Here is a 25,962-nt window from a genome sequence, read left to right on the forward strand (position 1 = left end):
TAGCTCTTGCAGAGTTGTCCTTGAAAGGGCAGCTGCTGTGAGAGCCCTCTCAGCCCACCCACCTCACAGGGTGTCTGTTGTCAGCGGAGAAGATATAGGAGACTGTAAGCTGCTCTGAGACTCTCAGAGTGGAGGGCAGGATATAAATCCTATATCTTCTTCTCCGAATGTCTCTTTTCTTGAAAACCCTATGGCAGGTGTGTCAAACTCATTTTGCTACAAGGGCCAAATCGGATATAAATGAGACCTTGTCAGGCCAGGCCACGTGTATACCTAAGATTAGGTAGTAGAGATATAAACTTTATAAAGAACTCAGACAAACATGACTAAAGACCCTTTTTTAAAAAAAAAAAACCCAAACCTTAAAACATGTTTAAAACATTAGCATTCATTGGTCTTAAAGTGCTTTTTTGTATTTCTCCCAAGGGATCCAGGGAACTGGGCAAAGGAAGCTCTGGCTCTTTCCTTCCTTCCCCAGGGGACCAGGAGGGGAAGGTGCTTCAGCCAATAGAAGGAAGACAGCCTTGGCTCAGTAGCTCTACTGTGCGACTGAGAGAGCCTGGCAAAGCAAGCTGTGGTACAGAAGGAAGCAAGAGAGAGGGAGAAGGAAGCAGATGACAGCCAGTTGCTCAGGGGCCTGATAGGAGTCCTCCGGGGGCCTGATTTGGCCCCCGGGCTGCATGCTTTGACACCCCTGCCCTACAGGGTCACCATGACTCAGCTGCAGCGCAATGCACTCTACACGCCAGAAATTGCCTACACGTCAGAATTGAGAGCGCCAGCGTGGTTTGTAGTGGTTAGCATCAAACTAGGATCTGGGAGGCCCAGGTTCGAATCCCCACTCTGCCGCGGGAGCTGGCTAGGTGACTTGGGGCCTGCCACTCACTCTCAGCCTAACCTACCTCCCAGGGCCGTCGTGAGGCTTAAATGAAAGGGACTGACGTAAGCCACCTCGGGGTACTCACAGGGGAGAAAGGCAGGGAGTAAACGAAGCAAATAAACAGAACGGTGGGAGAAGCGGCTTCTGACTCATGGCCGTCCTATGAATCACTGCCCTCCAAGGCATCCTGCCGTCAACAGCCTGGCTTAGGTCTTGCAAACGGAGCACTGTGGCTTCCTTTATAACAGGGGTGGCCCAACTAGCTTAACGTAAGAGGCACACAGAATAAACGTCAGACGTTGGAGAGCCGCAAGGAAGGAAGGAAAATAGATGGGGGGAGAGAGTGGTGGAAAGAAAGCAACTTTAACTTTAAATGCGTTCTCCAAGCTGCCCGGCTGGCTTGGCTTGGAGAAGAAGAACTGCAGGTTTATACCTCGCCCTTCTCTCTGAGTCAGAGACTCAGAGCGGCTTACAATCTCCTACATCTTCTCCCCCAACAGCAGACACCCTGTGAGGTGGGTGGGGCTGAGAGTGTTCTCCCAGAATCTTCCCTTTCAAGGACAACTCTGCGAGAGCTATGGCTGACCCAAGGCCATTCCAGCAGCTGCAAGTGGAAGAGTGAGGATTCAAACCCGGTTCTCTCCAGATAAGAGTCCACACACTTCACCCCTACACCAAACCGGCTCTCGTGAGAAATAATCTAAAGAAACAAATGCCTTCTCCTAGCTGGCTGATGGGGCAGTGGGGGCTTTGAGAGCCACACAGTATGTGTGAAAGAGCCACGTGTGGCTCCCAAGCCACAGTTTGGCCAGCTCTGCTTTATAGAGTTGCTCCAACTCAAAATGAATAGCATTAAGCCAGTCTTGCGTTGAGTGCTCGCTTGCCTAAGACGTGATTGCCCTCAGACTGACGCTCTTTCTTGACGTGCGTCTCTTGGCTGAAGATGAGAGCGTGCCTGTTCAGAGGGTTCCACGCCCAGCCCCTGAGCGCTTGAGATGTTGGGGATAAGCTCCAGAAGCACACGTCCTCGGAGCCGAACCCTTTATTAAGCCCTGCGCTGCTCTTCCAGCAGTTGAGGGCTCTGTTTTTTTTTTTTTAAATTAATCGCTGGTGTTTTACCCCCGAGGGACCCCATGAAGCCAAAGGTATTTGGTGTTTACTGGCAGATGTAGAGTACCTCTCTGTCTCCCTTCCTCATTCTTCCCACGACAACACCTTGCCCGCTTATCTGAGCTGCTGCTCTCTGCCGTCAGAGAAGGAGGAACGTGGAGTCTGGCGGCTATCAGGAAATTGGAACTAGAAATAAATCGTCAAATGTCGGCGTGAGTTGAAACGTGGCAAGACGGCTGGGAACAACATCGCCGCGGGGCTGCGTTTGGGGCTGGCAAAGGAGGTTGCAGGGGGAACGCTGTGATCCGAGCCTAGCAGATATTTCCGGGTGGGTCTTGCCGGAGGAGAGCTCTGGGGACAGCACAGTAATAAGAACATAAGAGAAGCCATGTTGGATCAGGCCAGTGGCCCCTCCAGTCCAACACTCTGTGTCACAGAAGAACATAAGAGAAGCCCTGTTGGATCAGGCCAGTGGCCCCTCCAGTCCAACACTCTGTGTCCCATAAGAACATAAGAGAAGCCATGTTGGATCAGGCCAGTGGCCCATCCAGTCCAACACTCTGTGTCCCATAAGAACATAAGAGAAGCCATGTTGGATCAGGCCAATGGCCCATCCAGTCCAACACTCTGTGTCACATAAGAACATAAGAGAAGCCATGTTGGATCAGGCCAATGGCCCATCCAGTCCAACACTCTGTGTCACATAAGAACATAAGAGAAGCCATGTTGGATCAGGCCAATGGCCCATCCAGTCCAACACTCTGTGTCACATAAGAACATAAGAGAAGCCCTGTTGGATCAGGCCAATGGCCCCTCCAGTCCAACACTCTGTGTCACATAAGAGAAGCCATGTTGGATCAGGCCAATGGCCCATCCAGTCCAACACTCTGTGTCACATAAGAACATAAGAGAAACCATGTTGGATCAGGCCAATGGCCAATCCAGTCCAACACTCTGTGTCTCATAAGAACATACGAGAAGCCCTGTTGGATCAGGCCAATGGCCCATCCAGTCCAACACTCTGTGTCACGTAAGAACATAAGAGAAGCCCTGTTGGATCAGGCCAATGGCCCATCCAGTCCAACACTCTGTGTCCCGTAAGAACATAAGAGAAGCCCTGTGGGATCAGGCCAATGGCCCATCCAGTCCAACACTCTGTGTCACATAAGAGAAGCCACGTTGGATCAGACTAATGGCCCCTCCAGTCCAACACTCTGTGTCACACAGTGGCAAAAACCCAAGTGCCATCAGGAGGTCCACCAGTGGGGCCAGGACACTAGAAGCCCTCCCACTGTGCCCCCCTCCATGCACCAAGAATACAGAGCATCACTGCCCCAGACATAAGAAAATCACAGGCTTCTTTGTAATCGTGGAGGAAGTTTATTTATTTTTTGCTTGTTTTATTTATTTCATTTATATGCTGCCTTTCTCAGCGACAGGGACCCAAAGCGGCTCTCCTCCCTTTTTATCCTCACAACGACCCTGTGAGGTAGGTCAGGCCGAGAATGGCTGGGCCTGAGGTCACCCAGTGAGCTCCCATGACTCAAGTCGGGAGTTGAACCTGGGTTTCCCAGATACTAGCCCGACACTCTTAACCACTACACCACGCTGTTTGGTACGTGGCAGAAGTCGTAGTACCTTGGAACTAATGTTCCCTCTGAGCTGCAGAGTCTTGTGAGCAAAAATTCTACTTTGTGAGCTCCTGGCATGAAAGTTGTGAGCTACTGCATCAATTACCGTGGTCTGGAGTCCTCCTTCCTGAGCGAAGACAAATATGTGTGAGCTGGAGGCTACAAATCTATGAGCTAGCTCACGCTAACTCAGCTTAGAGGGAACACTGCTTGCAACCAGGGCTTTTGTTGTAGCAGGAACTCCTTTGCATATTAGGGCAGACGCCCCTGATGCAGCCAATCCTACTGGAGCTTACAGTACACCCTGTAAGCTCTTAGAGGATTGGCTGCATCAGGGGCGTGTGGCCTAATATGCAAAGGAGTTCCTGCTACAAAAAAAGCCCTGCTTGGAACAATTGTCTTTTGGGAAAGGTCATGACCAGTAACCACAGCTGTATCATATATTCAGTCTAACAGCTGACTTTGAATCCAGTAGCTTTTGAGGGTATGAGCTTTCTGAGCCAGGGGTGTCGAACTCATTTGTTACGAGGGCTGGATCTCACATAAATGAACATATGAAGCTGCCTTATACTGAATCAGACCCTCGGTCCATCAAAGTCAGTATTGTCTTCTCAGACCGGCAGCGGCTCTCCAGGGTCTCAAGCTCACACCTATTTGCCTGGACCAAATTCACACCTATTTGCCTGGACCCTTTTTTGGAGATGCCGGGGATTGAACCTGGGACCTTCTGCTTCCCAAGCAGATGCTCTACCAGTGAGCCACCGTCCCTCCCATGAATGAGACCTTGTCGGCCGGGCTGGGCTGTCAGGCCGGGCCATGTGTGTACCTATTTAAGATTAGGTGGCAGAGATAGAAACTTTTTAAAGGACACACACAAACACGACTAAAGACTCTTTTTTAAAAAACTTAAAACATGCTTAAAACATTAGCCCTTGTTGGTCTTAAGGGGTGCTTTCTTTGTATTTCTCCCATGGGATCCAGGGAACTGGGCAAAGGAAGCTCTGGCTCTTTCCTTCCTTCCCCAGGGGACCAGGAGGGGAAGGCGCCTCAACCAATGGAGAAAATAGAGATTTTGCTCCTGTGCGATTTTGCTCCTGTGCGATTTTGCTCCAAGCCTTGCAAAGCGTAGATGACTGGGGGAGGCGATGGCAAACCACCCCGTAAAAGGTCTGCCATGAAAATGTCGTGATGCGACGTCACCCCAGAGTCAGAAAAGGATTGGTGCTTGCTCAGGGGGACTACCTTTACCTTTTATCTTTATGAAATCCAGTGTCTATCCAACTCAATGATTTTTAAGGACTCAAATCTAGCCCGCTAAGGAGAAATTGGGTCGCTTCTGGCTCATAGATGCTGTTCTCGAATCAGGGCGAGTCGCAATGTCAAGACCGATTTCCGGGGAGGTAGAACACTCAGGTCTGCATAGCCGTATTCAGCTGCAGAAGATTTGAGTCCAGCACAACAGAAAACCTCTCTCTGTGCAAAAATTACAAAGCAACTAGGCTAGCATATGTCAGCATTCTGTGTTCAGTATCAAAGTCAAAATTCAATCTAAATAGTATGCCCATGCAAATCACGAGAAACCATACAAAAAATCACCATCCCCCACAAACCGCTCTTATTCCTACTGACTCTTTGGTGAACAACGTCCGCAGCAATTGATAGTCTTAGCTGAAATCCGACGCTCATAAAAACCGGTCAAGCCATTTCAAGGCTTAAAACTCTTCTTCCTGGGACTTTCTGTTGCCAATGTACTGTACAATAGGTAAGTAGTGTCAAGACACACCTTCAGATATTCTGTATGTCTCAGTTCGTTTTGCCTTTCTCATTCATTCATGATGCATTATGCAGAAATATCTCCACTAATTTCATTCACATCTGTTCTCCAAATTGTAGTCCGTAGGAATGAGGGTGGTCTGTGGTGGATGGTGATTTTTTTGTATGGTTTCTCGTGATTTGAATGGACATACTATTTATACATTATATTGAATTTAATACTGAGTACAGCGTGTTGGCATCTACTGAAAGAAAGTAGAGAAAGAAAGTAGAGAAAGAAGTACTTTTCTCCCTTTCTCACAATACAAGAACTCGTGGGCATTCGATGAAATTGCTGAGCAGACAGGTTAAAACGGATAAAAGGAAGTACTTCTTCACCCAAAGGGTGATTAACATGTGGAATTCACTGCCACAGGAGGTGGTGGCGGCCACAAGCATGGCCACCTTCAAGAGGGGGTTAGATAAAAATATGGAGCAGAGGTCCATCAGTGGCTATTAGCCACAGTGTATGTGTGTATATAACATTTTTTGCCACTGTGTGACACAGAGTGTTGGACTTGATGGGCCGTTGGCCTGATCCAACATGGCTTCTCTTATGTTCTTACTGGTCTAGTTGCTTTGGAATTTTTGCATGGAGAGGTTTTCTGTTGTGCTAATAATGGTCCCTCTGTGGTCCCGATAGCCCGTCATGTGAAGATTTGAGTCCAGCAGCCCCTTCGAGACCGACCGGATGAGCTTTCGAGAGTCAGACCTCCCTCCGTCAGATACATTCAGTGCAATTCTAGGAACCGGCAGAGGGAAGGCCTTCTGAAAAAAACCAACTGGCCGGCTCCGAAATCCCTCTTGACTCATTGCTTCTCGTCTCTCTCTCTCTCCCCAGCGGCTACGCAGCTGATGAAATTACGCACTGCATTCGACCACAAGACATCAAGGAGAGGCGAGCAGTCATCATCCTTAGGAAGTAAGTGCCGAACGAAGCCTTCCCAAGAAGAGAAACCGCTTTGCATTCTTCATCGCTGCCCGTGTTAAACCGGAGGCGATGGATTGTCGAAAAGCGATTTCCCTTTTGCAAGGCAAAATCATGTTATGGGGCTGGAGTCACATGCCGTGAGCCTGGCCATTCGTCGCTGCTGAAAGTTTTGGGTTTTTCGTTGGGGGTGGGGAGTGCATGTTTTCACTTTGGCCAAACTGACTCTTAATGGCTTGGAGACACACACACACTCACCCCAGGAAGAGCTGAAATGAAGACTGTTCATCTCTCTACAGTTGTTCTTGGTCTGCTTGGGACCAATGGGGATCGCCCTTCCTTTTCTGCTGACCTAAAACTCCTTCCAGAATGACCTGAAGCAAGTTAGAGCCATCGGAGAGGTTCCGAGTCCAATTCCCGACTTCTCCGGGGCCAGCTTCAGGAAGGCTTTGAAAAGACAGGGTGGGATGGGAAAGGCATCTTGACCCTGGGGTGTTCTCCATGGTCCTACAACATGGGGGGGCTTTTGTCTTCTTCAGAGTGAACCTCCAGCATTCGCCTCTGGAGGTCATATTGTTGCCATTTTTGCCAAGAGAAGCTGGTTGGGACCAATGTTCCAAATGTACACAGCCATGCATTCCTATACATGATCTCCACGCAACATCAGGGGAAGGCCTCTCTGCCCTGTTGTTGGCCTTCCAGAGGAACTGGGTGGCCACTGTGTGGGACGGGATGCTGGACTAGATGGACCCTCCCTGGTCTGATCCAGCAGGGCTCTTCTGATGTTCTTATCATGGGAAGGTCTTGACTCCCTGTGCCCTGATGTTGGCCTTCCAGAGGAATTGGTCGGCCACTGTGTGAGGCAGGATGCTGGACTAGATGGGACCCTCACTGGTCTGATCCAGCAGGGCTCATCTGATGTTTTTATGAAGGCCTCTCTGCCCTGTTGTTGGCCCTTCAAAGGGATTGGTTGGCCGCTGTGTGGGACAGGAGGCTGGACTAGGTAGACCTTCAGTGGTCTGATCCAGCAGGGCTCTTCTGGTGTTCTTATCATGGGAAGGTCTTGACCCCCTGTGCCCTGATGTTGGCCATCCAGAGGAACTGGTCGGCCACTGTGTGAGGCAGGATTTCTGGACTAGATGGACCCTTGCTGGTCTGATCCAGCAAGGTTCTTCTTACATTTTTTGTCAGGGGAAGGCCTCGGTCTCTCTGCCCTGTTGTTGGCCCTCCAGAGGACCTGGTCATCCATTGAACTTCCTGACTGTTAGAGCGGTTCCTCAGTGGAACAGGCTTCTTTGGGAGGTGGTGGGCTCTCCTTCCTTGGAGGTTTTTAAACAGAGGCTAGATGGCCATCTGACAGCAATGAAGAACCTGTGAATTTAGAGGGAAGTATTTATGAGTTTCTTGAATTGTTGGGTTGGACTAGATGACCCTGGAGGTCCCAACTTTATGTTTCTATGATTGTGTGAGACAGGATGCTGGACTAGATGGACCTCTGGTCTGATCCAGCAGGACTCTTCTTATGTCCTTATTAGGGGAAGGCCTTTGTCTCTATAACCTGTTTTTTGGCCCTCCAGAGGAACTGGCTGGCCTCTGTGTGAGACAGGATACTGGAACCAGATCACTGGTCTGATCTGGCAGGGTTCTTCTGATGTTCTTCCCTGAAAATTAACTGCACGTCCACTAGGCAAGAAATCTCCCTGGACCCAACACGGAGCATCATTCAGCCAGCATAACCCCCTTTGTCTCTCTCTCTCTCTCCCTCTTTCAGAACCAGACTCGACGCTCCCCGGCTGGAGACGCGATCCTTGAGCAGCTCCGTGCTGATGCCCGGCTACACCTCAGACCGCCTGTCAGGAAGCAACAGGGACCCTGCCCTGAAACCAAAGAGGTCCCATCGCAAAGCCGATCCAGACGCTGCTCACCGGTGAGAGAATCCAGGCAGGGAAAGTGATGGGGGAGGCCAGGGGGAGGAGAGCCGCTGGGGGAGTTCCTGAGTCAGTGAAGAGCCATGAACGGTTTTGGGTTAGCAGCTCTTGGCAGTTTCAGGGGAGTAACCATGTTGATCTACAGCAGGGGTGGCCAAACTTAAGAACATAAGAGAAGCCATGTTGGATCAGGCCAATGGCCCCTCCAGTCCAACACTCTGTGTCACAGAAGAACATAAGAGAAGCCATGTTGGATCAGGCCAATGGCCCCTCCAGTCCAACACTCTGTGTCACATAAGAACATAAGAGAAGCCATGTTGGATCAGGCCAGTGGCCCCTCCAGTCCAACACTCTGTGTCACATAAGAACATAAGAGAAGCCATGTTGGATCAGGCCAATGGCCCATCCAGTCCAACACTCTGTGTCACATAAGAACATAAGAGAAGCCATGTTGGATCAGGCCAATGGCCCCTCCAGTCCAACACTCTGTGTCACATAAGAACATAAGAGAAGCCATGTTGGATCAGGCCAATGGCCCATCCAGTCCAACACTCTGGGTCACATAAGAACATAAGAGAAGCCATGTTGGATCAGGCCAATGGCCCCTCCAGTCCAACACTCTGTGTCACATAAGAACATAAGAGAAGCCATGTTGGATCAGGCCAATGGCCCATCCAGTCCAACACTCTGGGTCACATAAGAACATAAGAGAAGCCATGTTGGATCAGGCCAATGGCCCATCCAGTCCAACACTCTGTGTCACATAAGAACATAAGAGAAGCCATGTTGGATCAGGCCAATGGCCCATCCAGTCCAACACTCTGGGTCACATAAGAACATAAGAGAAGCCATGTTGGATCAGGCCAATGGCCCCTCCAGTCCAACACTCTGTGTCACATAAGAACATAAGAGAAGCCATGTTGGATCAGGCCAATGGCCCCTCCAGTCCAACACTCTGTGTCACATAAGAACATAAGAGAAGCCATGTTGGATCAGGCCAGTGGCCCCTCCAGTCCAACACTCTGTGTCACTCAGTGGCCAAAAAGCCAGGCGCCATCAGGAGGTCCACCAGTGGGGCCAGGGCACTAGAAGCCCTCCCATCATGCCCCCCCAAAGCACCAAGAATACAGAGCATCACTGCCCCAGATATAAGAACATCTGAGAAGCCATGCTGGATTAGGCCAATGACCCATCCAGCGCAACCCTTTGCTTCAAACAGTAGCCAAAACCCAGGGACCATCAGGAGGTTCATTGGTGGGGCCAGAACTCCAGAAGATCTCCCCTTCTTGCCCCCCCAAGCACCCAGAATATAGAGCATCACTGCCCCAGACATAAAAACATAAGAGAAGCCATGTTGGATCAGGCCAGTGACCCATCCAGTCCAGCGCTCTGTGTCACACAGTGGCCAAAACCCAGGGACCATCAGGAAGCCCACCAGCAGGGCCAGAACTCCAGAACCCCTCCCACTGTCTGCCCCCAAGCACCAAGAATACAGAGCATCACTGCCCCAGACATAGCAACATAAGAGAAGCCATGTTGGATCAGGCCAGTGGCCCATCCAGTCCAACACTGTGTCACACAGTGGCCAGAAAACCCAGGCGCCATCAGGAGGTCCACCAGTGGGGCCAGGACACTAGGAGCCCTCCCACGGCTTAATGTAAGAGCCACATAGAGAGCCACAAGTCATCATGTTTGAGAGCCACATGTCACGAACATCAGGTGTTTTAGAGCCGCAAAACATGAAAGGAGGCAGGCAGGCAAATAGATTGGGAGGCAGGGAGAGGTGGAAAGAAAGCAACTTTAACTTTAAATGCCTTCTCCAAGGTGCCGGCTGGCTTAACTTGGAGAAGCGATTTAGAGAAAGAAGTGCCTTCTCCAAGTTGGCCAACAGGGTGGTGGGGGCTTCAAGAACCGCACAATAGTTGTGAAAGAGCCACGTGTGGCCCCCGAGCCGCAGTTTGACCATCCCTGGTCTACAGTAAAAGAGGAAAATTCGAGTCTAGCAGCTGCTTGAGACCCCCAAGATTTTCGGGATGTGAGCTGCTGAGAGTCAAAGATCCCTGAGAAAAGGGAGCGTTGGCTCTCGAAAGCTACAGCCAGAAAATCCTGCTGTTCTCTAAGGCGCTACCAGGCTCTTATCGAGCTCTTGACAGGATTTGTTGACATGAGAGCTAGGGAGGAGTCCCGGTTTGGGGAGGGCCATAAAATATGGCTGTGGACAATTTTACTTGGCATGAAATGGTCACAGCTGGCTTATTAAAAAATATAGTGTATCCAAACAATTACTACAAACGGAATTTACTTTTGAAAATAATATTTATTTGTAATTGTAACGAACGGAGCAGCAATCTCCTGAACTGTTTGCTAGTTTACGTGGAACAGACAAAAAAAACCTCCACGAAACATTTTTTTTAAAAAAAATCCAGAAGTAACAATGATCTCCACAGTATGGAATAAAAATAAAAACCTCATTCTCATAAGAAGAATTGAAGGGGGGGGAAGTCTATAGAAGGGAGCGCAGGACTACGTTTCAATGAATGGGCCTGACCTAGGACTCGCTTGTCCTCAGTGCACAGAGATTAGAATAATCTGATACCAGACATATATTTTAGAAATGATTTGGAAAACATTTGAACACCTTGTCTTGAAATATTTTATGCATCATGTTAAAATAAAACGTTCCGTAATCAATTGCTTTTCTTTTCTTTTTTCAATTTTTTTGGGAAAAAAAGGTTTCAGGGGGAAAAAAACGGGGGGGGGGGGGGGAAATGGGGCTTTTCCGAAATTTTCCGGGTTTTAACCAGGCCTTCCCATCTCTAGTGACTTGCCAAGGTCATCCAACAAGCTTCCATGGGATTCGAACCTGGGTTTCCCAGATCCTAGCCTGACGCTGTAACCGCTACACCACACTGGTGTTTTACTGCAATAATAAAACGGCTCTTAGGGTCACCTGGGCTGTCATCCCCTGCCTTTGGGCTCTGAGACTGGGCATGGCGAGAGTCCAAGCAATCAACATATCACATCCCTGGCGTATCTGTATGCGGTGGAACAGGACGGCTAGGAAAGGGTTAGAAATGCGGGGCGATGGGGGTTGTACAATTCCAGTTACTGCACTTCAAAAAAGATATGATAGCGTTGGAAAAAGAGCAGAAAAGTGCAACTAGAATGATTGAAGAGTTGGAACCCTTTCCCTATGAAGAAAGGTTAAAACGCCTGGGGCTCTTTAGCTTGGAGAAACGTCTACTGCGGGGTGACATGAGAGAGGTTTACAGGATTATGCATGGGATAGAGAAGACAGAGAAAGAAGGACTTTTCTCCCTTTCTCACAATACGAAAACTCGTGGACATTCAATGAAATTGCTGAGTAGTCGAGTTAGAATGGATAAAAGGAAGTCCTTCTTCACCCAAAGGGAGATTAACACATGGAATTCACTGCCACAGGAGGTGGTGGCAGCTACAAGTACAGCCAGCTTCAAGAGGGGATTGGATCAACATATGGAGCAGAGGTCCATCAGTGGCTATTAGCCACACTGTATTGTTGGAACTCTCTGTATTCTTGGTGCTTGGAGGAGGGGCGGCACAGTGGAAGGGCTTCCAGCCGCACTGGTGGACCTCCTGATGGCACTTGGGGTTTTTTGGCCACTGTGTGACACAGAGTGTTGGACTGGATGGGCCATTGGCCTGATCCAACATGGCTTCTCTTATATTCTTATGTCTGGGGCAGTGATGCTCTGTATTCTTGGTGCTCGGGGGGGCACAGTGGGAGGGCTTCTAGTGTCCTGGCCCCACTGGTGGACCTCTTGATGGCACTTGGTTTTTTGGCCACTGTTGGACTGGATGGACCATTGGCCTGATCCAACATGGCTTCTCCTGTGTTCTTGTATCTGGGGCAGTGATGCTCTGTATTCTTGGTGCTTTGGGGAAGGGGGGGCACAGTGGGAGGGCTTCTAGTGTCCTGGCCCTACTGGTGGACCTCCTGATGGCACCTGGTATTTTTGGCCACTGTGTGATACAGAGTGTTGGACTGGATGGGCCATTGGCCTGACCCAACATGGCTTCTCTGATGTTCTTCTGTCCAGCCTCCCACTTACCTAGGTGCCCTTTTCTCTCCCCTGTCCTCCGTAGGCCTCGGATTTTAGAAATGGATAAAGAAGAGAACAGGCGCTCGGTCCTCTTGCCAAAACACAGGAGGCGGAGCCACTTCAGTTCGGAGAACTATTGGCGAAAGTCTTACGAGTACACGGAGGACTTAGACGAAGAAGAGGAAGAAGGGAGCCCGGCCCGGAAAGTGAAGATGAGGCGGCATTGAGAGAGAGAGAGAGCGAGGGAGGGTGTGGTCTTCCTCTTCAGCGCCTCCCCTTCTTCCCTCCCCGGATCTCGGAGCTGAGAAGATTGTCATTCAGGCTGTGAAATGTTATCCCCCTCCCCGCCCTCTTCCTTGCCTTCCCCTCCCCTCCCACCTGCTATTTTTCATCCAGCTTCATGTTTGTATCTCTTCTCCCTCCCCGGCCCTTTTCTTTCTTTCTTTTTTAAGGAATAGCCAGAATGGATATCTGGCTTGCTTTGTTTCGTTTCGTTTTTACCACGAAGGTCCTCCAGGTGCTGCCTGTTCTCTGCTCTCCTCCCCCCCCCCCCCAAAAAAAAGTAGAAGCATCTTCTTCTCTTTCTCCTCCACTGGTCAAAAGCTGCGTTCCGCGAGGCTTCGGAGTGGATTTAGAAGATGCCAAAAAAAAAAAAATCCCTACTTGTTTTGAGTTTGCTTGAAGGGTTATCAGATTTTTGGGGGGCTCCGGCGCCGCTGCTTAAACCTTCGGAATACAGCGCTCGATCCCCATCTTTCCGACCCCTGCGCTGCATGCTGTCTCCAGGGGACGTCCTCGCTCCACCCTGCACCAAAGGGCTCTCGCTCTCTTAAGCTAGCTACCGTGTTTAAATTTTACTCCTCTCCCCCCCTTCCCCGTGGCTCAAAGCATCTCTCCACAGAGCGAGCAGAAATCTAAAGCTTTCGCAAACAGCACCTCACCCCCCCCCCCTTTTTCTTTTACGGCACACCTGGGGACAAAAAAGCGTTTAGGACGTATTGCACTTTAGCGTTAGGGTTTTTATTACCCCTTCTCCCCTCCTTTTTTGATTCTGTCAAATGCCATAGAATCGTTCCCACTCCCTTTCCATCCTTTTGACCTGCCCCCCCCAGCTACCGAGCACCTGTTTTGGGTTGTTGTTTGGTTTTTTTGCGCTGCTAACAGGAAAAAAGGATACAGTCTCTGTGAAGGATTCTCGAATGGCGTCAGCAGCCATTCGAGGGCTTGTGGGGGGGGGGCGGGAGCAAGGAGCAAAGTGCGGGGGGGGGTGTGCGGGCAGGAAACCTCGGCTCTTCCGGAGCCCTTCACACTAACAGCACAGGGCCCGATCCAGCCTCATAGCGAAGGGGACGAGTTCAACAGAACTTGCATTGGTTTCTCCGAGGCTTGTGCCGGAGACGTCGCTCGTGGATCACGCCCATAACTTTTTTTTTAAAGGGTATGTTTGGTTTTGTTTGGGATTTTGTCCCCCCCCCCCCCCAAGGCCGTCGCTGATCCCATTGCACCTTTTGACACACAAGGCTCAGGCGTCTCTCGAAGCAGAGTGGCACGAAGGGATCTCAGCTTTTAGGAGCCGGCGTTGGGCAAGAGCTGCGTCTGCTGGGGGCTGCGTCCACTACCGAGCAGCACTTCGGATCGCTGCTTTTTCGGAGAGTCACCTGCCTTCCACCGGACTTGGGAGAACTTGTGCCGGTCTGGGCAACCGATCTGGGAAGACGGCAGGGACAGACGCGGGCGGTTACGATTTAGGTCAGCGCCTGAACACGATCTGGTCTTGCACGGCAAATTCCTTCCTTCGTCCACGGCGTCTCATGGACCTGCCACCTTACTCTGGGTCACGAACGTTGAATTCCTTTTGCTTCTCCTCTTTTGGTCTCTGTTTACTACCAGCGTCTAAGTTTTTTGAAACGTCCATTCGCCTCCCAGCCGCTCTTAATTTTTGCCTGCTTTATTTTTCCCACCTGGCTGACGGGAGGTGTCAGAGAACCAGGTTCGATGTTTGAAACCTCAATTTTAATTCTTTCAAAATCCTTCCTCCCCCCGCTGAGTTTCCTCTTTAACCCCTCTCAGTTCTCCATATCCCAGTGTTTCGGCACAGAGTTACAGTAAGTCGGATTTTAAATTTCTAGTTTTTTCTCAGCCCCAGACTTTTTTTCCCCCTTGCCCTCTTAGCTCTCTGCGCCTTCTTACAAATCAGTATGCGTATCCAGTCTGTTCAGAAGGCCTTTTCCAGATTGCCAGGGCAGGAAAGCAAAACACCCCCAAGTGTGTGGTTCCGCAAACCCCAAACGGGTATTATTTTCTTCGGAGGGGGGGGGAAAGGGAGAGGGCAGTCCTGGGACATCTCAGCCTCCCCGCCCCATTGCTGCCCTTTTGTTTTTAGATTTTGCTTCTCGTCGAGTCCAGCGAGCGAAGGGCAAGGCGGATGCTCTTTAGCCGAAAGGCGCCCCAGGTCTTCCGCACTCCAGCGGAACCGACCGCTTTCTCTTTTTTTGCACCCGCACACTAACTGCTGGCAGAAATCAGCACAAGGTGTTGTCTGTTAGCAGAGGGGCTGTTAACCTCATCTGGCTGTTTCACTTGAAGCCATTTTGTTGGTGTAAATAAATCACCGCCTCAGGGAAGATGCTTGCTGTACATGGGGCGGCTCTGGTTTTTCCAAGAGGAAGGAGAGGAATTTTCCTCTCTTTCTCTTCCCATTTCAAACAACCATTCCCGCTGCAATAAAATGGACCCCAGGCACGAATCACAAGCCGGCAATTCTGAAGATGGGAAATGTTGACGGATGACTTGGATTTTCTCATTTTTAAAGGCTGTTAGTGTGAGGTTTGGTAGGGGCTGCGGAAGGATTGAGCCTGTTCGAACTGCCTTGAAATTTCCAATTTTTTTTTTTCCATTGCTTGGATCTATCTCACAATCGACTTTATTTTTGAAGCGCCAAATACAATTTTAACACGTCAGGAGGCAGAATCCCCACTTGCTCCGGAATGTTCCCCGTGTTTTCCACTCCTTGCTCCCCTCCCCGCCCCCCCCCCAGCACACACTTAAAAAAATAAAAGTTCTGGCTGATGTTTGTGTTTTTTAAAAAAAAAATCTAATTTTTTTGTTACAAATAAGAACGTGGCAATATTTTTTTCTGTAACTTTTCATAGGACAAAGTGTGATTTGTAAACAAATTGTACAGTTCTGAAGTTTGAGATACGTGAAATTAAAACAGAAATAACCGTACTGCGTGGGGCACGCTGTAAATGGGGGTGGGGTGGGGGGGAGGGAAGAGATTATTTTCCGTATTTGGGGAGAAATCTTTTAATTCTGGTTGATTTAGGAAGAGCTATAGTTCCCTGTCAGGGTTTGAAATCTTTTTTTTTTCCTTGTATAGAATGCTGCATTTAAGTAAATAAAAATCAAAGCATCACTTGATCAAAAGGAGCGTTTACGTGTGTTTAATTCTTTTCTCTGTTTTTGGCGCCTTTAAATCTCATCCGTCGTAGAAGAAGAAGATGATATTGGATTTGTATCCCGCCCTCCACTGCGAAGAGTCTCAGAGCGGCTTTCCCTTCCTCCCCCTCAACAGACACCCTGTGAGGTGGGTGGGGCTGAGAGAGCTCTCACAGCAGCTGCCCTTTCAAGGCAACCTCTGGCAGAGCTATGGCTGACCCAAGGCCATGCTAGCAGGTGCAAGTGGAGGAGTGGAGAATCAAACCCGGTTCTCCCAGATAGGAGTTCGCGCACTTAACCACTATGGCTGACCCAAGGCCATTCCAGCAGCTGCAAGTGGAGGAGTGGGGAATGAAACCCAGTTCTCCCAGATAAGAGAGCTATGGCTGACCCAAGGCCATTCCAGCAGGTGCAAGGGGAGGAGTGGGGAATCAAACCCGGTTCTCCCAGATAAGAGTCCGCACACTTAACCACTGCACCAAACTGGCTCTCTTACAGCAACCCCTTAGGGTTTTTAAGGCTAGAGACAAATGGAGGTGAAGAAGACGACTAGATTTATACCCTGCCTTTCTCTCTGAATCAGAGTCGCAGAGCGGCCTACGATCTCCCTTATCTCCTCCCCCACCCCCCAAACAAACACTCTGTAAAGTGGGTGGGGCTGAGAGAACTCTCCCAGAAGCTGCTCTTTCAAGGACAACTCTGAGAGAGCTATGGCTGCCCCAAGGCCATTCCAGCAGCTGCAAGTGAAGGAGTGGGGAATCAAACCCGGTTCTCCCAGATAAGAGTGCACACTTAACTAGAGATGTAAAATTTCCGGGAATTTTGAAGCTCAGAAAAAACCATTTTTTTCCTGGTTTTTTTTTGGGGGGGGGGGGTGATGGAAATCTTTGGAAAAATTGAAAAAAACACGACATTAGCATTTCTTTTTCCTTTTCCAGATTGAACGGAACATAAAATATGACTATGGACAATTTTACTTGGCAGGAAATTATCACAACTAGCGTATTAAAAATAGCGTGCATCCAAACAATTACTACAAACAGAATTTACTTTTAAAATAATGTTTATTTGTAATTGTAACAAATGGAGCAGCAATCTCCAGAACTGTTTACTAGTTTATGTGGCACAGACCAAAAAACCTCCACAAAACAATTTTTAAAAATCCAGAAGTAACAATTATTCATATTTCCTCTCTACAGTATTAAATAAAAATAAAAAACTCATTCTCCTAAAAAGAATTGAACAGGGAGGAAGTCTGTAGAAGGGAGTGCAGGACTACGTTTCAATGAATGGGCCTGACCTACGACTCGCTGGTCCTCAGTGCACAGAAATTAGAATAATCTGATACCAGACATATTTTTTTAGAAATGATTTGGAAAATATTTGAACACCTTGTCTTGAAATATTTTATTCATGTTAAAACAAAACATTCCATAATCAATTTTTTTTCTTTTGTTTTCTTTTTTTCAATTTCAGCAAAGAAAGAAAACGGAAAAATTGGTTTTTTTTTCCGGGCCTTCGCATCTCTACACTTAACCACTACACCAAACTGGCTCTCTGATAGTTTCCCATTGCCCCCCCCTCTACATGACAGCCTTGGACTTCCTTGGAGTAGCTCACGATCTCCTTGCCCTCCTTTCCCCACAACAGACCACCCTGTGAGGTCGGTGGGGCTGAGAGAGCTCTGAGAGAACTGCTCCAGAGAGTAGGGCCCCTTCCACACTAGGCCTTCAATCCTGGGAGAGCCAGTTTGGTGTAGTGGTTAAGTGCATGGACTCTTATCTGGGAGAACCGGGTTTGATTCCCCCACTCCTTCACTTGCACCTGCTGGAATGGCCTTGGGTCAGCCAGAGCTCTGGCAGAGGTTGTCCTTGAAAGGGCAGCTGCTGTGAGAGCCCTCTCCAGCCCCACCCACCTCACAGGGTGTCTGTTGTGGGGGAGGAAGGGAAAGGAGATTGTGAGCCGCTCTGAGACTCTTCGGAGTGGAGGGCGGGATATAAATCCAATATCTTCATCTACCTCACAGGGTGTCTGTTGTGGGGGAGGAAGGGAAAGGAGATTGTGAGCCGCTCTGAGACTCTTCGGAGTGGAGGGCGGGATATAAATCCAATATCTTCATCTACCTCACAGGGTGTCTGTTGTGGGGGAGGAAGGGAAAGGAGATTGTGAGCCGCTCTGAGACTCTTCGGAGTGGAGGGCGGGATATAAATCCAATATCTTCATCTACCTCACAGGGTGTCTGTTGTGGGGGAGGAAGGGAAAGGAGATTGTGTGCCGCTCTGAGACTCTTCGGAGTGGAGGGCGGGATATAAATCCAATATCTTCATCTCCCTCACAGGGTGTCTGTTGTGGGGGAGGAAGGGAAAGGAGATTGTGAGCCGCTCTGAGACTCTTCGGAGTGGAGGGCGGGATATAAATCCAATATCTTCTTCTTCTGGTTCAGGCCTGTCCCCAAACCGTTATTCTACACTTGAATAATGGAGTCATAAAAACCAACTCTACGAGTTTATGCTGCTTCTGTAGAAAATCAGCTTGGGGACAGGACTGAACCAGAATTAAAGGTCTAGTGCAGAATTGCCCAAGAGTTCCTTCAAGAACCATGACTGGCCCAAGGTCACTCCAGCAGGCGCATGCGAAGGGGGTTGAGATCAGGGTTCCCGCTAAGCAGAGTTAGTGAGAACTAAAAAGGTAAAGGAAATCCCCTGTGCAAGCACCAGTCATTTCCGACTCTGGGGTGCTGTTGCTTTTCACGGCATTGTCACGGCAGACTTTTTATGGGGTGGTTTGCCGTTGCCTTCCCCAGTCATTTACGCTCCCCCCCCTAGCAAGCTGGATAAAGCCAGTTTTGGTGTAGTGGTTAAGTGTGTGGACTTCTATCAGGGAGAGCCAGGTTTGATTCCCCACTCCTCCACTTGAAGCTGCTGGAATTGCCTTGGGTCAGCCAGAGCTCTCTTATCTGGGAGGACCGGGTTTGATTCCCCACTCCTCCACTTGCACCTGCTGGGATGGCCTTGGGTCAGCCAGAGCTCTCTTATCTGGGAGAACCGGATTTGATTCCCCACTCCTCCACTTGCAGCTGCTCGAATAGCCTTGGGTCAGCTATAGCTCTCTTATCTGGGAGAACCGGGTTCGATTCCCCACTCCTCCGCTTGCAGCTGCTGGAATGGCCTTGGGTTAGCCATAGCTCTCGCAGGACTTGTCCTTGAAAGGGCAGCTGCTGTAAGAGCTCTCTCACGAGGGTTTTCTCTTACTAGGGTTTTCACCATAGTAATGTGCATAGTGTGCCATTGTACATAGTGAAAATTGAGCAGAGCAAAAGAAGTACCAAAAGAGGTACCAAAAGAAGGACAAGGGGAACGTAATTAATTGAGCTGGTCAGCGCATTGAGATACGGTCGGCAAGACAGAGGATGCCAATAAAGACACCGCATTCTCAAAGAATTCGCATTCCTTTGAGAAAGAACTGAAATGGACTGATCAGACTTTCAAATACAACCAGCAAATTCCACAGAACAATCAGCACAGTCAACAACCATCTTCCTTATCTTCAAACCCCTTCCAACCCTCCCAGCAATTAACACAGAACAATGGTCACATTCAACAGCCAGTTTCTTATCACTACCCTTCCAGGAAGCCCCACCAAACAATGGGCACATCCACAAACCAATTGCCCTTTCATCACACCCCCTCCAGCCTAGAAATAGCAGCTCTCCAGCAGCCCTGGCCCCACTCAAGGCACAGCAGCCAAGAAGGTCAGAGCGCCTGCTCCGGCTGCAACGCCACTGAGGATGTTCTCCGCAGCTGAGAACGAAACGTCTGGAAGGAAAACTTTCTCCAGTAGAACACGGCACTTGAGCCCGAAAGATTCTACAAACCCCCTCATTCAAATACAGTCGGGACAAATACGGAGAGAATTTTTGCAAACACTGCAACCCTATTGGAATCACATGCTCATATCGCATTGTCCCAGCTTTTTTGGGAAATTGTTTGTTACCACCGTTACGTGTCTGTTACGCTGGTGTCAACAAAAAGCTGTTGTGTAAAACGTTGAAGGGTTTCTAAAACTGTAAAGAATCGTATGCTGTTTAATAGGCCTAATAGTTTGCTAGCACGGAGAGTTTGGTTGTTCTCATCCTGACAGTGAAGGTCCAAAGGGCAGCGAGTTCCAGTTGCCTGTTCTCTGCTTCCCTCTCTTGGGAGTTTCTGGTTCGCAAAAGGAAGGTCCAAGTCTGCCGAACAACTTCCGAGGTTGTGGCTTTGCAACGTCGTGTTGCATTACCTCATGGGCCCACAAGGTGGCGGAGGAGGCAAAGGCAAAACTCGAGCGAAAACCCGAAAACGCATATTATGGTTGAGGCTGAAATGCAAACCTGTATTTAAAAGAGGTATAGGAGACTTCTGCGCTAAGACTGAGAAAGTGTTCAATAGCAAAAAGATGGACATGAGGCTAAGGACAGTTTTGTGTCCATTTCACATAAACACCAACATTAACTGGGTGCAGAGCTTATTTGTTTTCTTAATTTGCACCCTAGCTTTCTCCTCCAATGGACACCCAAGGTGGCCAGTTTGCTGTAGCAGTTAAGTGTATGGACTCGTATCTGGGAGAACCGGGTTTGATTCCCCACTCCTCCACTTGCACCTGCGGGAATGGCCTTGGGTCAGCCATAGCTCTCGTATGAGTTGTCCTTGAAAGGGCAGCTGCTGTAAGAGCTCTCTCAGCCCCACCCACCTCACAGGGTGTCTGTTGTGTGGGGAGAAGATATAGGAGTTTGTAAGCCACTCTGAGTCTCTGATTCAGAGAGAAGGGTGGGGTATCTGCAATTCTTCTCATGTCGTTCTCTATTTAACCTCACAACAACCTTGCGAGGTAGGTTCGGCGGAGAGTCTGACCAGCCTGAGGTCACCCAGCAAACGTCCGTGGCAGAGCAGGAATTTGAACCCGGTTCTCCTCGATCCAAGTCCAACCACACCACGTCGAGCATCCGGGCGGCCTTATTTTGTCTTAAGGACTAGAAACTTTGTTTTTTTTAATTTATTTTTCGCATTTATATCCCGCCCTCCCCGCCGAAGCAGGCTTTAAAAAGGTTCAAAGTAGGAGGTGAATGCTCACTTGGCCTGAAAAGCAGCATGAGGGGGGCAAGTAGGATTTGTGTTTCTTTCGGGGGGAGGGGAGTTTCTTTTCCCTGGGACCAGTAAAGGTAGCTCCTGTGCAAACACCAGTCGTTTCCGACTCTGGGGTGACGGCACATCACAGCGTTTTCACGGCAGACGTTTTGCAGGGTGGTTAGATCCAGCCGTGTTGGTCTGAAGCAGTAGAACAAAGCAGGAGTCAAGTACCTTTAAGACCAACCAAGTTTTATTCAGATCTAGCATACAAAAGCTTACATTCTGAATAAAACTTTGTTGGTCTTAAAGGTGCGACTTGACTCCTGCTTGGTTTTTACAGGGGGGTTTGCCATTGCCTTCCCCAGTCATCTACACTTTCCCCCCAGCAAGCTGGGGACTCATTTTACCGACTTCGAAAGGATGGAAGGCTGAGTCAAGCTTGAGCTGGCTACCTGAACCCAGCTTCCGCCGGGATTGAACTCAGGTCATGAGCAGAGAGCTCGGACTGCAGTACTGCAGCTTTGCCACTCTGCGCAACGGGGCTGCTAGAATATGAGATACCCAGTGCCAATAATGCAATTGTGTTTCCCTGCACTGGAACAATTAACAGACACTTCAATGTTTATTTTAAAAGTGCCCATGATTTTGACCCTCTGTGCATTTAGCACCGACAGCCGGGGTGGGAGGGGGGCGGCTTGGATGATTGATGGGCACCCTGGGAAAGGGAGATGACGGCTCTTTACTTAGCTGTTCTATACAGTAATTTTTTTTTAAAAGGCATCTGGATATTCTCTCTGGCCAGAGCACGGCTGTATGTGAATGGCATTCCAACCTGTGACTTTATAGCAATGCCTGGAAAGTTCGGAAAGCCTAGTCCGGTTGGGAGTACGGCTACTTGGTTTTGGTTGGTCAAAGAACTTAACAGATCAGGATTTGGGGGGGGGGTGTATGAAAACTTTTCTTTAAAAACCCTCCCATGAAGATTTGAGCAGGACACAAAGAAGTTCCATAACTGGAGTTCTTCTTGATCTTTTTCACAGAGTGGAATACCAAATGGAGCAGGCCGCTCCATAATAAATACTCAAGCCAATCGTAAAAACCTGCTCAGGCCAAATTCAGTTTTCTTCTAACCAGCTCCTCCTTTCATAGGTTACCTATCAGCAGCTGGCAATCCTATCCGGAATGGTAAAAAACTGAAGCTGTGGCTCTTTGCGAGCAGTGCCTTGTCATGATTGGAGCGTAGAGAAAACCTGGAAGGAGAAAACGGGTTCTGAATTTCCAGATACCTCGTTTAGCTCTTGTGCAATAGAAATAGAAAATTTCTGCATATCTAAGAATCTGCATTGACCAGCCGACGTTCACGCGTCCCCCTCGGCGTTCCTAAGGCAGTCCTTCTTTCTGTTTGCTTCACAGAAGACTGAGCCTGCGCCTTCTAGGAAATTGACTTAAGAAAAAGGAAATTGCCTCTGGGAACCTTTAATATATATATATATTTATATATATATACACACACAGACACACACACATCCTGAGGCGTTTGGCTCTTCTGCTGATGTTTCATTTGCTATATATATATTATATTATATTATAGATACAGAATGTTTCATTTGCTATATAGAATTTGCTATATAGAATTTCATTTGCTATATAGAATGTTTCATTTGCTATATATATATATTATATTATAGATACAGTTATATTTTTGTGTTAGAGTCACTTCATTTGCGTTAGCTTTCAGAAGCACAATTGAGACTAATTCACACACGGAAGCGTTGTTTTATATCTCTGCCACCCTGGCGTAGTGGTTATGTGTGCAGACTCTTATCTGGGAGAACCGGGTTTGATTCCCCACTCCTCCACTTGCACCTGCTGGAATGGCCTTGGGTCAGCCAGAGCTCTCGCAAGAGTTGTCCTTGAAAGGGCAGCTTCTGTCAGAGCTCTCTCAACCCCACCCACCTCACAGGGTGTCTGTTGTGGGGGGAGAAGATATAGGAGATTGTGAGCCGCTCTGAGTCTCTGATTCAGAGAGACGGGCGGGGTATTAAATCTGCAGTCGTCGTCGTCGTCTTCTTTGTTTCATTTTGGTTGCTTCCTTAGCCTTCAGGTGGAAGCTGGGGATCCCTTAAACTTACAGCTCATCTCCAGACTGCAGAGATCAGTTCCCCTGGAGGATATAGATGCTTTGGTGGGCGGACTCTGGCATTCTGTCCCAGTGAGATTCTGTCCTCCTCAGGAGAAAGAAAGGTCCCCTGTGCAAACACCAGTCATTTCCGACTCTGGGCTGATGTTGCTTTCACAGCGTTTTCATGGCAGACTTTTTACGGGGTGGTTTGCCCTTGCCTTCCCCAGTCATCTCCACTTCCCCCACCCCCAGCAAGCTGGGGACTCATTTGACCGACCTCGGAAGGATGGAAGGCTGAGTCAACCTCGAGCCGGCTACCTGAAAACCCAGCTTCCGCCGGGGATCGAACTCAGGTCGTGAGTACTGCAGCTTTAACACTCTGCGCCACGGGGCTCTTAGTCCTCCCCAGCCACCCCCCACCCCCCTGCAAATCTCCAGGAGCTTCCCAACCTGGAGATGGCAGTCCTTCCTCTAGCCAAGTGCCACCATGGCGTTGTTGTCGCAGACTCCAGGGCCAAAGAAATTGTCAAGACAGAAGGAGGATTATCATTCAGCTGCTCCTAGTTGGGGCAGGGGGGGGGCAGAAATAGCTGCGATGGTTTGCAGCTGCGGGTCGATTCCAGGCAGCCTGGGAGACGGGGTGGCTTTCCTACTTCTTGAGAGACAGCGTGGTGCAGTGGTTAGAGCAGGGGGGGGACGGCCAAGCTTGCTTAATGTAAGAGCCGCATAGAATAAAGAGCCACATTGAATAAACATCAGATGTTTGTAAGGTTGGGATTCTAGCAGGAGCTCCTTTGCATATTAGACCACACACCCCTGATGTAGCCTATCCTTCAAGCCACACACCCCTGATGTAGCCTATCCTTCAAGCCACACACCCCTGATGTTGCCTATCCTCCAAGAGCTTCTTCACCCAAAGGGTGATAATGTAGAGCAGGGGTGGCCAACGGTAGCTCTCCAGATGTTTTTTGCCTACAACTCCCATGCTGGCTGGGGCTGATGGGAGTTGTAGGCAAAAAACATCTGGAGAGCTACCGTTGGCCACCCCTGATGTAGAGGATTGGTTCCATCCAGGGGGTGGGGCCTAATATGCAAAAGAGCTCCTGCTAGAATTCCACCTCTGGCTGTTTGAGAGCAGTAAGACGCCTTTTGCCTGATCGCAGTTCTCGTGATGTGGCCGGATCATGGGCCTTTGTGACGCACATCAACCAAGGCCATCCCCCCACCCCTGCTGTGACTCTGAGTAAGAACCTGTTGTCTTTGACTGTTGCTTCACCCGAGTGGTGTGATGGTGAATCAGTTCAGACACAAACACCGAGTTTCGGGAGAAGGGGGGGGGGGGTTGAATTACCAGGAACGGCAGAAACTGGAGTAAACAGAGCAGTGAGGAGGCTGAAGGTAGCGAGTGGATCCGTCTTGCTGGCAAAGCAGGAAAGTCAAGGCCGAGGCACTGGTGAATTCCACCAGTTTGGTGTAGTGGTTCAGTGCACGGACTCTTATCTGGGAGCTAAGGGGGTGTGGCCTAATATGCAAACAGACTCTTATCTGGGAGATAAGGGGTGTGGCCTAATATGCAAACAGACTTATCTGGGAGATCAGGGGTGTGTGGCCTAATATGCAAATACTCTTATCGGGGAGATAAGGGGTGTGGCCTAATATGCAAACAGACTTATCTGGAAGATAAGGGGTGTGTGGCCTAATATTCAAATACTCTTATCTGGGAGATAAGGGGGTGTGGCCTGATATGCAAACGGACTCTTATCTGGGAGATAAGGGGTGTGGCCTAATATGCAAACAGACTCATGTGGGAGATAAGGGGTGTGGCTTAGTATGCAAATAGACTTATCTGAGCGATCAGGGGGTATAGCCTAATATGCAAACACAGACTCTTATCGGGGAGATAAGGGGTGTGGCCTAATATGCAAAGAGACTTATCTGGAAGATAAGGGGTGTGTGGCCTAATATGCAAATACTCTTATCTGGGAGATAAGGGGGTGTGGCCTGATAGGCAAATAGACTCTTATCTGGGAGATAAGGGGTGTGGCCTAATATGCAAACAGACTCATGTGGGAGATAAGGGGTGTGGCTTAGTATGCAAATAGACTTATCTGGGAGATAAGGGGTGTGGCCTAACATGCAAATGAGTTCCTGCTGGGCTTTTTCTACCAAAAAAGCCCTGCGGACCTGGCAATCCAGCAAGCAGATCAACTATTCGAACCCAGGTTCTCGCAGGTCCTAATCCAACCTACATTAGGCTGACTGTTGTTATTATTATTTTATGATAATATTGGATAGGTCTAATTAGGGTGCTGAAAAGAGCTAGCTTTCCTCCTCCAGAACTACAGCTCCCAGAGTTCCTTGGGGCCAAAAGGGCAAACACATGAAATTCTGTTTAATTTCGGGGTGCAGCTCGGCGCCCAAGGCAGGCCTCTTTTCCATACTGGGTGGAATTAATTGCTTCCCCTTCTTGTCGGCAGCACCTCGCTCGTTCCTTTGAGGCAGGGAGTTGGCCCCTTTCCCTCGGTGATGCAAGCCCTGGGTTCGAGATGTGCAACATCTGGCTCCCAGCTGGCCCAGGCCTAAACAAGTTTGTTGTCAAACGGGTTGCTCCATAAATCCACAGGCGGGTGACTCATCTACCCCTTCCTGTCGCTGCCTCAGCTCCGCGTGACTCTGCACTGGCTAAACTAGCTGCGCTAATTGTAGCCAGCATTTGGCTATCAGTCTTGGGGATGCCAACGTCCAGCCGGGGCCTGGAGATCTCCTGGTATACCGACAGATCTTCAGACTACAGAGACCAGTTCCCCTGGAGAAAATGATCAAAACAACTGGAACCAGTGACATCAATGGAAATAACAGAAAAACCGCTGGAAGCAATGAAATTTACACAGAAATGTGTATCAATAGTTTTAGGGGAAGCTTAAAT

The 25,962-nt window shown here is 49.1% G+C and overlaps 1 protein-coding gene across 1 annotated transcript in view; it reads left to right on the forward strand.

Moving 5' to 3' along the window:
- ALKBH5 (alkB homolog 5, RNA demethylase) overlaps positions 1-13,027 on the forward strand; it is a 29,866-nt gene extending 16,839 nt beyond the window's left edge. The window contains exons 2-4 of the mRNA XM_060260864.1: positions 6,275-6,355; positions 8,133-8,288; positions 12,415-13,027. Coding sequence (XP_060116847.1) covers positions 6,275-6,355; positions 8,133-8,288; positions 12,415-12,598 — 421 coding nt within the window. The 3' untranslated portion in view covers positions 12,599-13,027. The remainder of the gene's footprint in view (positions 1-6,274; positions 6,356-8,132; positions 8,289-12,414) is intronic.
- Positions 13,028-25,962: the final 12,935 nt, after the last annotated feature.

Source organism: Heteronotia binoei, chromosome 20, assembly GCF_032191835.1.
Source record: "Heteronotia binoei isolate CCM8104 ecotype False Entrance Well chromosome 20, APGP_CSIRO_Hbin_v1, whole genome shotgun sequence".
Taxonomy (NCBI): Eukaryota; Metazoa; Chordata; class Lepidosauria; order Squamata; family Gekkonidae; genus Heteronotia; species Heteronotia binoei.